A 16362-nucleotide genomic window follows, 5' to 3' on the forward strand; every position below is an offset into this window, starting at 1 on the left:
TGTAATAACATTTTGTTTGGTATAGCGTCGACCCTTTACCAGTCACCCACGTGGACTATAACTCAGTATAAACGTATGTACCTAGAGCTTCTTGATCTATTCTAATTCTTCTGACTAGCTATGCCTAAAAAGAGGCAACATACCAAAGACAGTACACCACCAGACTTTGAAAAAAAGAAGAGAAAAGTTGGTAAAAGCAAGAAGCCTGCTGAAAACGAGACTACACAGCTTAACTTTAGGAGTGGGTCGATTGTAGTACCTTCACAACTAGCTGGGCCCAGTGCTGACCAACCCACCACACATCGGGGCCTCGGATTAGATGTACGTATTTCAGGCAGTTCATGTTCATTTGTGTGTGTGTGTGTGTGTGTGTGTGTGTGTGTGTGTGTGTGTGTGTGTGTGTGTGTGTGTGTGTGTGTGTGTGTGTGTGTGTGTGTGTGTGTGTGTGTGTGTCTGTGTGTGTGTGTGTGTGTGTGTGTGTGTGTGTGTGTCTGTGTGTGTGTGTGTGTGTGTGTGTGTGTGTACCGTAAGACTTCGATTTTAAGCGACACTTTAATAATTACGAAACCAGAGGTTGCTTTTTGTGGAGGTTGAAAAATTATATTGAAGCCTTGGTGTTGCATATTTAGAAGGTTGCATCTAATTGGAGGTAGCTCTACAGAGTCTACTTGCCTCGATTTCAGGCCGCTGATTTTCCAGTGGGCTACAATCGAGGCCAGGGTGTGGCTACATTTACCTCTATTCAGGACGCGACATTATTGTCAACACAGCTGTCACTATTTTTAGAGGTCATGCTGAAGCTCTAGGGTGTCGCATATTTGGAGGGTTGCCTTAAATCGAGGTCTTACGGTACGCATTGTGATTCAGTACCCCAGGTCAATTTCATTTGTCAGTCTTATTTTTAATGTCTACAACTTTAACACAGTTTGTATATATTGAACTTGAACTTTAATACAATGATTAATTGACCTTTTTAAGTATAAATATTTGTGTTTGGTGTATGCGTTTCCTGTGTACTGTTGTGTGTACACTACTATGAACTCCTGACCTTACGAGTGGTCACATGTACTGTAAACAGGAAGTTGTACACAGGAAGTTGCAACATAATATTCACTTCCATGTGTGTAGGAAAACATTGACGTTGGTGCACATGCACAAGCGAGGTATACGGTAGTGTGTTACTGTCTGTGTGTCTATGTGTCTATGTGTGTGTGTGTGTGTAGACTGCTACAGCTGCTCAAGGATCAATGAAGTGCAAGTTTTCATTTTAATTCGTGGATTTGCAAAATAATGCTTGGTCTAAAATGAATGGCTGCATCAGCAGCTCTCTTCTCACTCTTGCAGCTACCAATAGCTAGCGTTCTAGTGCAGAAGTAACTGCTTAGTAGAGTAGCAACACTCCATAGACAAGTTTTGCTACGCACTCTTATGAAAAGGCTGCAATGGTGTTCCAAGTAAGCAAAACCAGGCATAAATCGAGAAAATTGGCTTTTGGCATCGATTGTTTTTGACAACAATTGTGGTTGATCATTACCCACTCCTTGAGTCCCTGCATGCAGCAAAAAAAATGTTCATTATGATAATAATTATAAAAGCTAAGATATATGCTTTAATAGCTGTTACAGTAGCTTTATGTTATGTAGCTTTGACACCTCTACCGCAGCATCAGCACCCGCGGTGATTTCATTTGGGCAGGTTTTGAACTGAACTCTTAGTACCAGTTGTCCTTCATTTTGACATAACTTTTCGTTTTGTGCAATAATCAGTAATTGATTTTTGTGCAGACTTATTGAGTATGTGAATTAATGCTAAAATTAATATCTCCGTCTGTTAGTACATGTACTACAAATGTTTATGCATGATTATTATTATTATTAACTCCGTCTGTGTGTACCTCCAGGCACTGCTGACTCAGCTAAAGCATCCCAATCAAACTACACGAGTGAATGCCCTACACGGCCTTAAAGATCTGCTTCAATCAAACCTTGAACTCTTACCGCTGAATCTCGCTAAACTGGTTGAACAAGTTTTAGTTGCCGTTAATGATGAAAGTTCTCAAGTACGACACGCTCTATCCAGCCTCGTCGGTTTCCTCGTCAACAAATCACCCCTCGAGAAAATTCTTCCATTTTCTTCTCTAATTGTTGCCCACCTCAACTGCGGCCTCACACACATCAACGAGAGAATACAAATTGACGCTTTGAAAATTCTCGACCAAGTCTTGAACAAGCCATCAATTCTAGTGCCTCATGTGCACACTGTTTTGCCACTACTTGTAAAACTGATTTCCAGGAAGAAAACTTCGTCGTCTGAGGCTCCAAAATCGTCTTTTCTGAGCGTTATGAAAGGGAAAATCGCAGCAAAGCAAAAAGGCAGTGCTCTTGTAAGCAACCCGGAAAGCAAGCTAGCAGACCATTCGGCCAAGTTACAGATTTTAGTACAGGTTTCGAAGTTGTTGGAGGCCGTACTAAGCTCACAAAATCTCGACGTTACAAATTCTCGAAATGAGTCTCTTCGAATCGGCCCCACCATAGACACTGTCAATAAAATTGTCTTTGTTCCAAACCAAACTACAGGAACCAATTTCAACCTTGTAGATTTTTCATCTCCGATTCCACATGTTCCGATTTTCCGACATTCTGGAGTCTACTTGTCGTTTGAGCTACCGTCACAAAAACCCTCGGAAAATTTCGACAATGTACTTGTCCCGTACTCGAAGCTTCAGCTGATTCTATCCATCTTGTCAGAATCATGGATCGATTGCTCAGCGAATTTTTTCTTGAGCAGCTTCAAAGAATCGACGAAAGAAATTTCTCTGTTAGAAGTGATATTGCAGCTACTGCTGTCCACGCTACGAATTGCATTGCTTGCTGGTAGCACAATTAAATCATCGAATTCTAGCTCTGAGCTCAGGGCGTTTTTGACGAAATTTTGGGCCGATTTTCAAGCACATTTTCTGTCTCGATTTCCTCTCCTATCCCAGCCAAACTTCTCGTCTTTCAAGTCCAATCTGGACTTCAACATTTGTCTTATCACGGTCAAGCTGTTGGAGAATATACCAAATGCTCAGAATGGGAAAGAAGCGCTCACTGCAATCACAACCTACCTGGCCTCTCTGTCTTCTGTGAAAATAACTAGCTCGCAAAACACGCAAAGTTTTCAGAATATTGTCGAGACTTTGATCAAAGTGTACGTGATTCTTGTTTCCCAAAGTATGGCGTCTTACACGTCACATGATCTGTTGTCGACGGTAACCGACGGAGTGTGGAGAGTGTTCACCTCGTGTCACCTCAAGTCTAAGGACAGGCAACTGTTCCATGAGTGCTTCGGGGAGCTCCTGAAATCAACCCTCGGGGAGCATGCAAAGTAAGTGTACATGTACACAGTGATGTGTCCAACATTGTCTTAAATAATAGTTAGACACTGTTTAGGAAGTTTCTAGAAGCTCAAAGGGCTGGTTGTAGTATCCCGAACGTACTGAAACTTCCTAAACAGTGTCTAAATAATCATTATTTAGCGGTGGCTATTTTTAAATCCATCAATTCCTACACAAATTTGCCTATTAATTTTATACTTAAAATGTGTTGAACGACATGTAAGCCTGACCAACGCGGACATGATTATTCCTGTATGTACTACATGTGCTAGTACATGTGCATGCATGTGCAATCCTTAATTCACTTAATTTTTATAGACTCTAAAAATTAATTAATTAAGGTACCTTTTATAGAACTTCGTTAAATCAGGCAGGAAAAAACTATAACTTCTTACGAGTGTGTGTGGTTTGTGACTAATGGGTTTTTTTTTCAAGGGATATGGTGATGTCGAAGCTGTTATTGCCGTGGCTACGTTCTGTGCCGGAGCATCTGGGTGTAGTGACTCTCGTACTGGACCCACTTGTAGAGGGAGTGGGCGGTGTGAGGGGTGTGGAAGAAGTGGAGGCCATTGTGACGGCCTTGTTTAGTAAGTACAGTCCATGTATATACTAATTATTGTTGCAGTCACCAAATATCTGTAGTATTTGTACAGTAGAACCTCTTTATTATAATAGACATCTTTCGGGGGCAAAGTTTAGTCGTTACACAGAAGTGGTTTTTGTTGAGGGGTTGTTTTGTACACATTTGGGACCAGAGTGCCTGGCCCAAATACCGCAGTTGGCAATTTCTCAGAGGTGGCCATACAGAGGAGCTCCAGTGTAGACAAGTAGTATCATGTACCATCTCCCCACCACACAAACCCTCTCCTCCGTATATACACTCGCAGAGAATGTCTCCACCATTCGTCGACTACCAGTCTCGACTCTAAGGAAGGTAGCCGGCCTAGTCTGGAGGATACCAGCTCAGAGCTTCTTCCGAAGTGTTTGTGTGGAGGCAATCACGCAAGCAATACAGAGCGGAGTGATTGAGTGCAGCGTGGCTGTCTATCTCGTGCAAACCATACACCACAAGTATGTGTTAGTCTAGCTTGTACCGTATAGCAGGTAATTTTCGTATGAACTATGTACCCATTTAAATATTTCGATATTCGTACAGCTCAGGATAGTGACGTTGAATCTATTGCGGTAGAATACTGTTATACCACGTAGTAGTTTAATTTTCGTATGATGCTCTTTAATACGAAATATTCCACCATACGAAAATAACCCACTATACGGTATCGTTTTGTTCCAGTGGATAGTTTTGCTACCTCTATCAAGAAGTGATTATAAGTTTCTAATGTAATTAAGTGTTTAACAAATCCATTTCAGTCGCTCGAACGTTTGAAATTACAATATACGTACTTATAGTGTATACTGTACAGCGTGCTGTCTAGTCCTATTTTGTATGACGCGTGTTATTTCTCCTACTCAGGTTTTCCTATCAGTGTTCTCCTGCTGAACAAGACAGCGTAGTGGGACACTACCTCAGCTCTATGCTCAGTGCTGTCATTGGTGAGTGCTAGCTTGCTGGCGGTTACATGGAGCATGCAGTTGATTGCCAGTACTACTAGTATTGCCAAGGGCGTATAAAAAGAGAGAGGGCATGCAACAGCTTGCGAGCAAAAACTACAAGTGGGCAGTGGAATAGTACAGTAGTAACTGTCTATTAATAGATTTTTGTGTACAGTACATAATAATATATCCAGTATGTGGCTTTAGTTTTTGCTCGCACAAAGTGTTGATAGTCGTTGCATGCCCTCTTCTCCTTTATACGCCATTGTATTGCCTAGCCTCGTTCCCAGGCCTTACCTTGTCTTGCTGTTGTCATTGTTCCTCCATAAGTAGAAGGTAGCAAAAAAATAGACAAATTGAGGCAGCAAAGAAAGAAATGGGTGTACAGTTAAGAAAAAGTAACTCTACGTCTATTTCTTTCTTTATTCCTCCAATTAATACAGTCCCTTATATTATAATTATTGAACGATTGTGATAAAGAACGAAAAAAGGAGAGCCTGTGTAGAGGCTAGATATTGCCACTTGCAGTTAGAGCATCTACGTCCCACCACATCAAATGTAAATCACTCTGATTGAACTGGTTACTAGGGAGTACTATATCACTATACAGAGTGGTCCTAGTACCTAGTCTGTGTGAGTTTATTGCATTATCCACCCACACATGTTCAGGATGTAGTAGCAGTAACTTGGCGACTTTTTCCAAAGAGAAGTCTAACAGGTAGAGGAATATTATAAATACGTCTTTACTTTACGACCACCCCACCCCCCCCACACTTCTTCCACAGCCTCACTCCTCCACTATTCAGTATTGTCGGAACGGGCGCCTCTCTTGACCATCTGTATCGCAACAAAATCTCCAAGGTAACGTGTAGCGTTTGGTAATCCCTTTTGTCATTCTTAGACCTGTATCCATTTGCTAATGAAGGAATATTCTTTGCTTTTTGAGAATAAAAATTGTTTTTGCATGTATATTTGTTGTGGGTAGCGCGAACTTTTCGCGAGGTACTTAAATTTCGTGAAATGGCCTCTAAAAATGAATAAATTTCATGCTATTTGTTCAAAAGACATTGTTCTCTCTGTATGTACTTCTGTGTTGCTACTGGCATAACCTCTATATAGCTATAGTGATGTCGCTCATCACTTGTTCGTACAGGTGGTGTGTGAGTGTCTGAGTGTGTGCTCAGTGTCAGCTCAAGTTCTGCACATCCTGGAGCCAACTCTGCTCAGTCTCGCTGTAAGTATTGTTTGAACACAGGGATATGCCCACACTGGTCAGCGGTGGTTGGTACTAACCACATTAGAGACAAAAACAATCACCACCTCTATAGTCTATAGTTCATAGTTTACTACTGGAGTTTGCAGAATGTTTGCAACACATAGTTGAGCACTGTTTCCTTATATGGGAAATGCTTATACATTTAAGTAGACATATTACATATAAGGAACGCGCTACGCTTTACTGGTGTGTTGCAAGGATTCACCACTTCAATAATTCTGGGCCCATCACTGTATACATGGAAAGCCTCTCCTTGTAATAACCCACAAAATCATTGAATTTGGATCACCTGGTATATATAGTGATCATGTGATCCATTCTTTATTTTCGTTCCATACGTTACAGGATATCACGATGTGTCTACCATTAGATACAGTTATTGGCTTGCTGGCTTTAGGGAAGAGGTGAGTCGGTGTACTTGATGATCATTACCCAGTGCTCTTGTACGTATCCAAATGGGCCTGTTTTGATAGCTAACTTTGAGTGCTCATAACTTGACATAGGATTATGTATTTTCACAATTAAAATATGCATTTTGTAGCCCTTTGAAAGGCCTATCCAATGGTGTGCTTAGATCAGTGATTGCATGCTTTCGAATCACATTTTTCCATTCTAAAAGAAAATGCATGGATCTTTTTTTGTCAACCTTACAGCCTACTCCCGAAGACTGTTCCACTCATTTCCAAAAATCTCTCTCTCTTTTTTGCTCACCTCTGTCTAACCCTTTTCATCACTATGGAAACGACATATGACTTCAGCACAGACCACCCTACAGCACCGAAACTGACCAATGAAATCCTCGAATCCTCTGAGTTGGTCACCGATACCCTCTTAGCCGAGTTACCATGCCAACTGTCGAGAGAGCAAACGTCGGGAAATGCTGTAAATGTGATGGCCATTTTGAAGAGTGTTGTGTCTTTAGTAAACAGTGGACTTGTGGCGCGGTCCAAAGAAGCTGTCGTTGTCCTTCAGAGCGTGGTGACACTAGTAAGTTCATACGCTAGTACTACACAAACTTACCCATGCATGTATCTATAAACTCTCCCAATGTTTCAACTTCCGCACAATAATTTATTAAGTTCTTGTTTCGTTAGTCCAACTAGAACAAAATTAATTGTCTTGCATCTCTAGGTCCAGTATCGTGACATAATTATTATATCGTACGTATAATTATCTGGAACAAGAGATTGTACTACCTCACTGGCAATTGCACATTGCACAAAATAATGATCTCATTATGTCGCGATTTAGATTGTCGGTGTTTATGACTGTATGCTACATGCAGTTTAGACTGTTGACCTCACGCACACACTCTGCAGGCTATGACTGAAGGAATGGATTGTGAAATTGGTCGCTTGGTAACACAGCTGCAAATGATGCACTCAAACTTGGCCATTCAAACCTCCGTCAGACACACATAGCAGTAATTATATAGTAGTACAGTTGATTAAGACCTGTAGTATATAATTTTACACTGTACGTTTTATTCACAGATAATAATTGTTTGCATTTTTGTCTTCAGTTTGCACATTCAATTTCTAATTTATTGTTGTCATTAATACGTACTACTGTACGTTGTAATAAGTAATAAAAGTTATTCACTGGGTGTGTGGTACGAATGTTGCAAGTTTGTATAGAGACTGTGTCCAGCTTCCAAAGGTGCCCCTAGCACGTCAGCTTGTGGGTGTGGCTTGTTGGTATTGTCCCCTCCCACTTTTAGGAGGCCAGTAGAGTGAGGATTTTGTGATAGCTCTTGGCTCAGTTGTGGGAATGTAGGTCTAGAGCTCTTGTCTGGATCCCTGTGTGTGTGAGGGGAGGGGCGTGTGTGTGTGTGTGTGGAGAGGGGGTGTGTGTGAGGGGAGGGGGCATGTGTGTGTGAGGGGAGGGGGCGTGTGTGTGTGTGTGTGTGTGAGGGGAGGGGGATAAAACAGGTGATTAAATTTAGTGGGTGGCTGGCTGACAGTATAAATCTGGAGTGCTGGCTGCTGCATGGGCTAAGACAGTGTCATCTGTGTAAGGACTTCACTAGCACAGCACAGTCAAACTAAAGTAACAAAGTAAACCACAGCAGCCATTCTCTCACCAGCACTGAATCATTATTCGGTAGATCTCTCTGGGGCAGCCTGGGGGAGGTGGCAGTCTGTAGCCTGCAGTCACTTTCCGGATAGCCTGCAGTTGAGCAGAAACATTGTTATGGCATTGTGTACGTGGTAAGTACGTATAGAAATGCACAGATAAAAATTGAGTTCCTATGATGAATCAAAGTACCCTGATGTGATTTAACACGTGCAAATTGATGACTGCATAATTATGCCTTCCTGGTCTGTGCAACTAGGAATGCATCAACTACATATCACAATGCATGCACAATGCATATATGCAGTACAGTATAATTATAGGCACCCTTCAAACTACCTCAATTGCGGTGAAATCTTGGAAGGGCTTCTTTCCAACACTCCAAATCTCATACAGCACGGCACCGAAACTCCAGACATCGCTCTTGGTCGAGTACTTCTTGTACCGAATAGCCTGTATATAGTGTACAACATAAGAATAGATATTCCAAGAACAAACTATGAAGATCACAGAATGGATACTGACCTCAGGAGCGGTCCATTTGACTGGCACCTTCCCTCCGTGGGATACGTAGTACGGGTTCTCCTCCAGTTCTCTGGACATACCAAAATCACTAATCTGCGGAGAGTGTGTGGGTGGGTGGGGTGGGGTGTGTGTGTGGGTGGGATGTGTGCATGAGGGTGGGGTGTGTGGGGTGAGTGGGAGTGTTGGGGGTCTATTACTACAGGGTGTCATACAGGGGGGGAAGGGGGGATATCCCCCCCCCCTAGCTCCAATTCCCCCCCTTTCAATTATGACTGAGTGTCCATAGCTAGGTTACTTTTATCATTTCCCCCCTCTACTTCAAAATTTAAGGTTTTGTTTACCTCTTTTTTGCCTCACTTCACTTTAACTTCGTTTTACCCTCACTTTATCTGTATTGTCAGTTGATGTTTTGCTTCTTAATCTAAGAATTTGGTTAAGCTACACTGTGAAGTCAATTTGTCTGTAACTAGTTATTGTTGCCTACAGCTAAGAGCCTGTCTATTATAGCTAATTTGTCTAGCCTGTCTAGAATCCCTCTGCATGCACCAAGATAAGAGCTAAACAATTACGTGTATCTCGATCCCCACTCACCTTGCAGTTACCCTCGGAGGAGACCACACACTATAACCCCACCCACTTTGCAGTCACCCTTGGAGGAGACCACACCCTATAACCCCACCCACCTTACAGTTACCCTCGGAGGAGACCAGGATGTTTCTGGCGGCAAGGTCACGATGAACGTAGTGCTTGCTAGAGAGGTATGCCATACCAGCCGCCACCTGCTTGGAGAACCGGAGAAGAACGAGAGGCGTGCTTGAGTGGGATTCTTCAGTGGGGGGTGGGCTACATAATTATGATAAATGATAATATTATTGAGCATGATCGAATTTCTTAAATGGCTGTAAGTTTGACAATCCGAACTCAAAATTATGATCACTATTTAATATTGGAAATAGTAGTTAACGATATGATACAAGATTCAGTAACTGCGGCTGCTTTCCTGCAAATACTTACAGTGGATTCATTTGTTGCAAATGACTTCTCAGATCTCCATTCACCATATGCTCCAGCACAATCAGCACCTACAGCACATAGTGCACGCAATATTAATTGTACAGAGACATGTATTCTGTTGTTCCTCAGAAAAGCACTAACTAGTAATTTCTCCCATAATCAGTATCCATGGCAACACGTATATACTCACCGGCTCTCCCAGTGTGACCACTCCGTATAGTTTCACGATATTCTGATGGTGGAATTGCCCGTTAATGGCGGCCTCTTGAATAAACTTCAATTTCTGTTCCTCTTCTGTTCCGTCTCGGAGAGTCTTAATTGCCACCGTACGATTTGCCCCACACCCTGGAAGATGCCACACCCCCTTATTGACGTTGCCAAATTCCCCGGAGCCAATCAGATCCTTGATCCTGTGTATTGTGGATGATAAATTGCGTTATCAGTCAAAGTTGATGGATAAATGTTGATTTAAATAGGAATGCTTCATCCACCATAATGGTACGTTTCATACAGGTCCTCTATAAGAGAAATTATTCAAGTGAGCTGCAAAACACAACAGTACGCATACTATTTTCGTATAAAAACAGTAGTTCGTATCGAGTAAATTTATACAAGTGTTTGAGGTATGACTTACTCCACTCTTTGCCGAGGTATTTCCCGATACTTGTTACTGGACAGCTGCTCGTACAAACCTTCCTGATCGTCTGACGGAGTCCAAAATTCCTTTATATCCTCGAAGAATGTCACTTGAGATTTACCAAGGCGCGAATACATACTCTGCAAAATTCACTTATATAATAGCAGGGGTACAATAATAGCTACATCAGTGCAGAACAATTAAGCGCCACCATGCACAGTGATATTAATTAAAGGGAAAAGAGTGGGAGATAGTGCAAAAGAAAGACTACCGTATTACTAGAATGTTTTGCAAGCATCAAACATTTGCGAACTTTGCGATAGTTGATCAATTTGCAATAATAAAATCCGCAAAATCTAAATTTTATTACTGGTAAATACATGCACACACACACGATCTTTGCCAGAACACAATAGTTAGATCGCAAAGGGTCAACATTTCTGCTGGGGGACACTGGGGGACAGTCATGCTTGCAGGAAGAGTGCTTGCATGGGAGATATGTATATGGAAACAAAGGAAAGAGTGGTGAAGCCATAGATTGAAGAGAAAGGGATTGGCAACGGAGGCAGTTCACGTGATGCTTTTACATTGAGTGTAGACAGATGGGCCTGAAATCATCCGTGTTTCGCCCTAAAACTCCCGCGAAACTTAGTTATAGTTAGAACATGGGCATGAGGTATCTATGTGTTATAGTGTCCCAAAGCTCGAGGGCTTTAGCCCGAGGGATGAGGGACACTATAACCATAGATACCGAATGCACATGTTCAAACTGATTTAGATCCCAAAACCTATTAGGATTTTAGAGAAAGGGGTGCTATCATAGATGAAAGAGGGCGTGAAGCGCCCGATTTTTAGCCGCGCAGCGCCGAAATTTGGTTGACCGGAAGCCACACCTCTTATTAACTTATCTGCCAAGTTGGGCGTGGCTGAACGTTTATTTGCATAGAGAAGCTGGCCACGATCACAAAAGAGAACTAGTTTATAGATTTAAATAATACTTAGACACTGTTTTGGAGGTGTCTATGGGATTTAGAAGCCCAAAGGCACTGATTTAGTATCCCGAGCGTAGCGAGGGTACTAAAGTGGCTGAGGGCTTCTAAATCACATGGACACCGACAAAAGCAGTGTCTAACTCATTTAGATACTAGTGCGCATGCGCAAACCGCTTGACTACAATACAATTACTTGACAACGGAATACTAGGTATACTAAGTAAATTTGCAGGTATACTAAGTCCCATAGTATACCTGCTCTGAGGCACTTTTCCCATGTACTTCCCATGTACTTCCCATGTAGATCTTATCAACTAGTGTCTAAGCCAGAATAGCTCACAGTTTAGAGACTGAATCGTTTTCCTTGCCTATACTAGCTAGCTAACAGCCTAACTGCAGCAAGATCTGGAAGAGAAGGGGTGCTCAGCTGGATAATCAGATACATTTCTCTGTGATTTGTATACTTGACTCAGGCTGGTTGGGGGTGCTCGAGCACCCCTAGCACCCCCCCTGGCTACGCCCCTGCTACTAGAAATGCACTAGCTTAGCAACAGTCAACCTATATAAACAGCCAACCTATATAACAACTGCATCATTATTCTTTTGAAAACTAATATCTGAAGTTGGCATCTCTGTGTCTCTACTAAGTCTGTGGTCTCTATTCAAGTCAACCCTGTTCCTCCACCTCAGTTTGATGGACAAAATTATAGTCCTAGCTCCACCCACAAAACGGAAACATCTAGCTCCTCCCCCAGTTTTGCAGCAAACAAGCCCAGCACACTTCCCAAGAAACGAGCGGCTCGTACTACTCTCACAAAGCGAAAGGAAGACACCTAAGCTATAATTTGCAGCAAACAAGCCCAGCAAACGAGCGGCTCCTATACTACTCTTGAAAAAAGCGAAAGGAACTTTAGGAAGAAGCCAAAGCTAGAATCCCAGCACTTCCATACATCCAGCTCCTCCCCCATGCAGCCTTGCAGCAAAAAAGCACAGCACACTGCCCAAAAAACGAGCGTCTCCTACTACTCTCGAACAAAGCCAAAAAAAAGAAATTAGAGCTTCTCTCTTTCATTCTAGTTCTGTTATTATTATTACTAGACAAAGCATCTAGCTACAATAATTTTTATGTTATTACATGCATGTGTATCTTCTTGTAAATCACAATACAATGTACAATGTTGTAGTTTGTAGCCCAGAGCAATCTATAGTACCGGTACTATAGCTCATAGTTCCCTGCTAAATACACTCAAATGGGATCTAATTGTGTATAATGCCTACTTCTCAAAGACCACTGCATGAATCAATGATTAGTTTGCATGCAGAAATCTAATCAGCTACATGCATGTACAGGGTACCCCAGGACATGCTAGAATGCATCAGTCAGTTCATACTCACCTCTCCGAGTGTTGCATAAATACCAGCGGACTCGTTAGTGGTTGTTTTGGCATGGGCCTCCACTCGTTGTTTCTATGGTTACAGAATGTACACTCATGACATGACATAAACAGACAAGCACCACACGTGTGACAAAAAATCCCCATAGAAAGTTGACCTTCATGCAGTTCCTAGCACATGTTTGTGGTTTTGATAGGGACAGTTTCTGCTTCCTTTGGTGAAACCAGATATGCATGCCTTGGGGGTGTAGTCTAGGTATGCATATGATACACTACAGGGAGTTCCGCATGCTTACTAATTGTTATGAAAGACAGTAAATTAATTAATGACAGGTGTTTCCCAGTGCATGTTGTCTACAGCTAAGCAGTATTGAGGTCACTCAGAGTGCCATGCATTGAGTGCAGGAATAACACTTACCAACGTAGGTACAAAGATCTCCAAATCAAAGCTAGCATAGCCATCCTGAAAAATAAAATAAAATAATTGTTATAGAGCCATAATAGCAGTAAAAATGATCCCCGTAACCCTTTGACAGAAATTACAGTATAATTCTTACTTATTCGCCATTTATCCAACTCACAGGGTCTGTGCCTGAGGGCGTGCCACCTTCTGTCCCGTTAGCCTTTGATTCCGAGTCCACACTATCTTTATTTTGATTCGATTCAAGTTTGGAAGGTGCAGCGACAAAGCTTTGGAAATCAGATGGGACCGGGACATACGTATACTCTAGTACCGGGGAATCCATCTCCTTGAGCTGGTTGATTCCGGGAGATTGAGGGCCATCTTTCATGTCCAGTTCCACCGCATCATAGTGAGCTTCATTGCGAGTCGGAAGAGGTGGAGGGATGGTTTCATAGTTGTCGCTAGCGGTTCCGTTCGTTACAACAAGAGTGTCAATATAACGATCACCTAGGTATATAAATTTGTGATGAAAGATAACTTACCTTGACTAAACATTAATCATTGCATATGTACATAGACACAATTTTCAGCGAAAACAATATACAGTAATGACATGGTATGATAGACTCCACAATTTACTTGGTATTGCCACAGGAGCATGGTTGAGGTTTATCTTGGCTTGCTTCCTGCTCTTCCTCAGAAGAATCACCAATACAACGACGATGATCAATAAAACAACAAAGCCTGCAGCCCCACCTAAGAAAGAATTTCATCAATAGCTATAATTATATAGACAGTTTAAAAATTCTGTGCTAAATACTCACATAGAAAACCAATCCTAATTAGGTTTGTTTCACTATCCATCGTGGTCTCACTAGGCATCGTGGTCTCATCAGTACAGTTATTTGTAGAGTTGCTTCTAATAGGATCACCACCTATATGATCACCACCTATATATAATTATATCAATTAACAACGCAAATAACTACGTTAATCATCTGCATACCTGTCATTGTCATAATGGAACTGACCATTGGAAACAAGTAGTGACCACTAGACACAAACTCCATTTTCTCTCTATTCCTGTTCATAAGATTCAGTTGTGGTTTATAATACAAATGTCCGATATCAGTCACAAAAACCGGAGAGAAAGCATCCCCACCAGACTGAAACACTGCAAACACATCACCCTCTTGGACTTGAATCTGATTACTCTGAGGAACACTGTATTCATACACATTCAGGAATTCTGTGGGCTTAGCATCTGTGACGGCATTACTACCAACTAGTTCGTATTCTGTATTCATAGTGTCGCAATTTATAGAGGGTCTCCAAACTAGGAACTCGATTTCACTTGATTCTTCACTTGAGGTATCTCTTCTTGCAGTAAATGTCCACAGCGATATATTCCCTGAGGCTTGAAATGTCATGTCAGGGAAAAGAAGCAATCTTTCAATTGAAACTTCCTTTTCGATGTTGTCAATGAAGAGAGATGTGAATATCAAATACTCACTATCTTGTGCGCAGCAAACTGTGCATGCATGGAATGGGCAATATATAATTTAGTGCAATAACAACATTGAATTGGCTTACCAGGCACTACGGAAGATGATGGAATAATACCACCATCAAGAGTAATTTCAACAGAAACATTTCGAGTTTGTAGTTCAACAAAATTCACTTTAGTGTGTGAAAAATTTAATACATATTTAAATATGTTGAGTGTGTTTGTCATTTGAACAGTTTGATCAGAGAGGCTGAAAGCTGCAACAGTTTCAGATGTATTAGAATCAATAATGGTCAAATTTATAGTCAAGTTTGTTGTGGACACTGCAGGATCAAAACTGCCTGCGAACAGTAAATCGGTAACTTGGGCAAGGCATGAACACCGCTGTAATTCAAATTCAAACTGATTGTTTGAATTGCTAATAGTTTGTTTATAATTCAATATCGCAGCTGCATGCATAAACACATCTTTACTGAGGAATCCTTGCACACACTCTGGGTGATCTGCAAATAACAGACCAAATAAACTAACATACGTTATAATTTAATCGTAAATGTTATACCTGTTTCAATGGTCAGTAATGGAACTGCTCCATCAATTTCATTGAAAGTGAGAGTTGTATTGGATCGCTGTTCCACCGTGAGCCCAGTATAACGACTAAATCCACCTTCTGATAAATGTATCAACTCATACGCCCTTTGTGAACCACCATTCAGTCGCACACCAAATTGATAACCAGCTTCAAACTTCCAACTAACATCAAACAATGATAATATGCAACGCTCACCATCTTCTCTACATTGCAATTGATGATCTTGTGTTCTAACACGGCTTCCTTGACGAATCCATGTTGAATTATCTTCAGTGCTCCAAAGTGAAAAAGGCAACGAAAATGTGCCATTCAGATAAGTGGCCAGAAAAGTGATATTGTCGATAGTTCCATTGCAGGTAAACGTCAAGCTGGGATACAAACGATATTGGCTGAGGTACGTCTCATCATCATAGAGCAAAACAGACTTGCTTCTGATAGAATCCAAATTGAGAAACGATGAGTTTTGATCACCTGCAAATAAGTGATATAGAGATCATAATAATTATAATAGGTTATATTAAAGAGTCTACTCCTTATGATTTCTAGCTATCTCAGTCTACAAACATAGACTTACCACTTACCTTGTGCATGTACTTCTACAAGAGAGAGGAGAGATATTATAATCAATACACAGAACATGGAATTGTTCACAGGAGAAAGCATCTTGGCTATTTTAATAATTATTGCCAATCGGTCACTAATATAAAGTAGCCTCGGTTCAAGGCGGATTAAAACTATTTTAATCGGCCTTGAATCGAGGCTAATTGCATTCCTGCAGCTTGACAAGTTGGCACGCCCACATGAAATTTGTGTTCAGTCAGCAGTTGTTTTTTTTTAATACAACACATGTAATGGCAGAAATTTGTAATGTAGAAATAAAATTAATGAAAAGTTGAGAAAAAGTTTAAAAAGTTTATTCTTCGCCGCTGCTGGCCTGGGGAACATTGCCCTCAGAGCAGGCTAGGTTTATGTCCATGTGGTCTTTGATTGGGTGGTTCTTTGAGGATCGACTTCCC

At 41.4% G+C, this 16362-nt stretch overlaps 2 protein-coding genes across 2 annotated transcripts; one reads left to right on the forward strand and one right to left on the reverse strand.

The window, feature by feature from the left end:
- The first annotated feature begins 39 nt into the window (after positions 1 to 39).
- LOC135347285 (testis-expressed protein 10 homolog) lies at positions 40 to 7771 on the forward strand. Its single transcript, XM_064545210.1, has 11 exons — positions 40 to 321; positions 1901 to 3366; positions 3812 to 3963; positions 4264 to 4447; positions 4851 to 4930; positions 5600 to 5648; positions 5716 to 5791; positions 6084 to 6164; positions 6552 to 6610; positions 6860 to 7193; positions 7526 to 7771. Exons 1-11 carry the CDS (start codon positions 121 to 123, stop codon positions 7625 to 7627), a joined length of 2784 nt encoding a protein of 927 aa, XP_064401280.1. The 5' UTR covers positions 40 to 120; the 3' UTR covers positions 7628 to 7771.
- Positions 7737 to 16067, reverse strand: LOC135347284 (serine/threonine-protein kinase LATS1-like). The gene is made up of 17 exons (XM_064545209.1): positions 15928 to 16067; positions 15317 to 15817; positions 14841 to 15257; positions 14254 to 14778; positions 14072 to 14197; positions 13887 to 14003; positions 13426 to 13754; positions 13263 to 13307; positions 12846 to 12917; positions 10456 to 10598; positions 10012 to 10231; positions 9822 to 9889; positions 9491 to 9650; positions 8808 to 8900; positions 8622 to 8735; positions 8290 to 8375; positions 7737 to 8005 (listed from the first exon to the last, which is right to left on the reverse strand). Exons 1-17 carry the CDS (start codon positions 16007 to 16009, stop codon positions 7801 to 7803), a joined length of 3303 nt encoding a protein of 1100 aa, XP_064401279.1. The 5' UTR covers positions 16010 to 16067; the 3' UTR covers positions 7737 to 7800.
- Positions 16068 to 16362: the final 295 nt, after the last annotated feature.

Source organism: Halichondria panicea, chromosome 14, assembly GCF_963675165.1.
Source record: "Halichondria panicea chromosome 14, odHalPani1.1, whole genome shotgun sequence".
NCBI classification, from domain to species: Eukaryota; Metazoa; Porifera; class Demospongiae; order Suberitida; family Halichondriidae; genus Halichondria; species Halichondria panicea.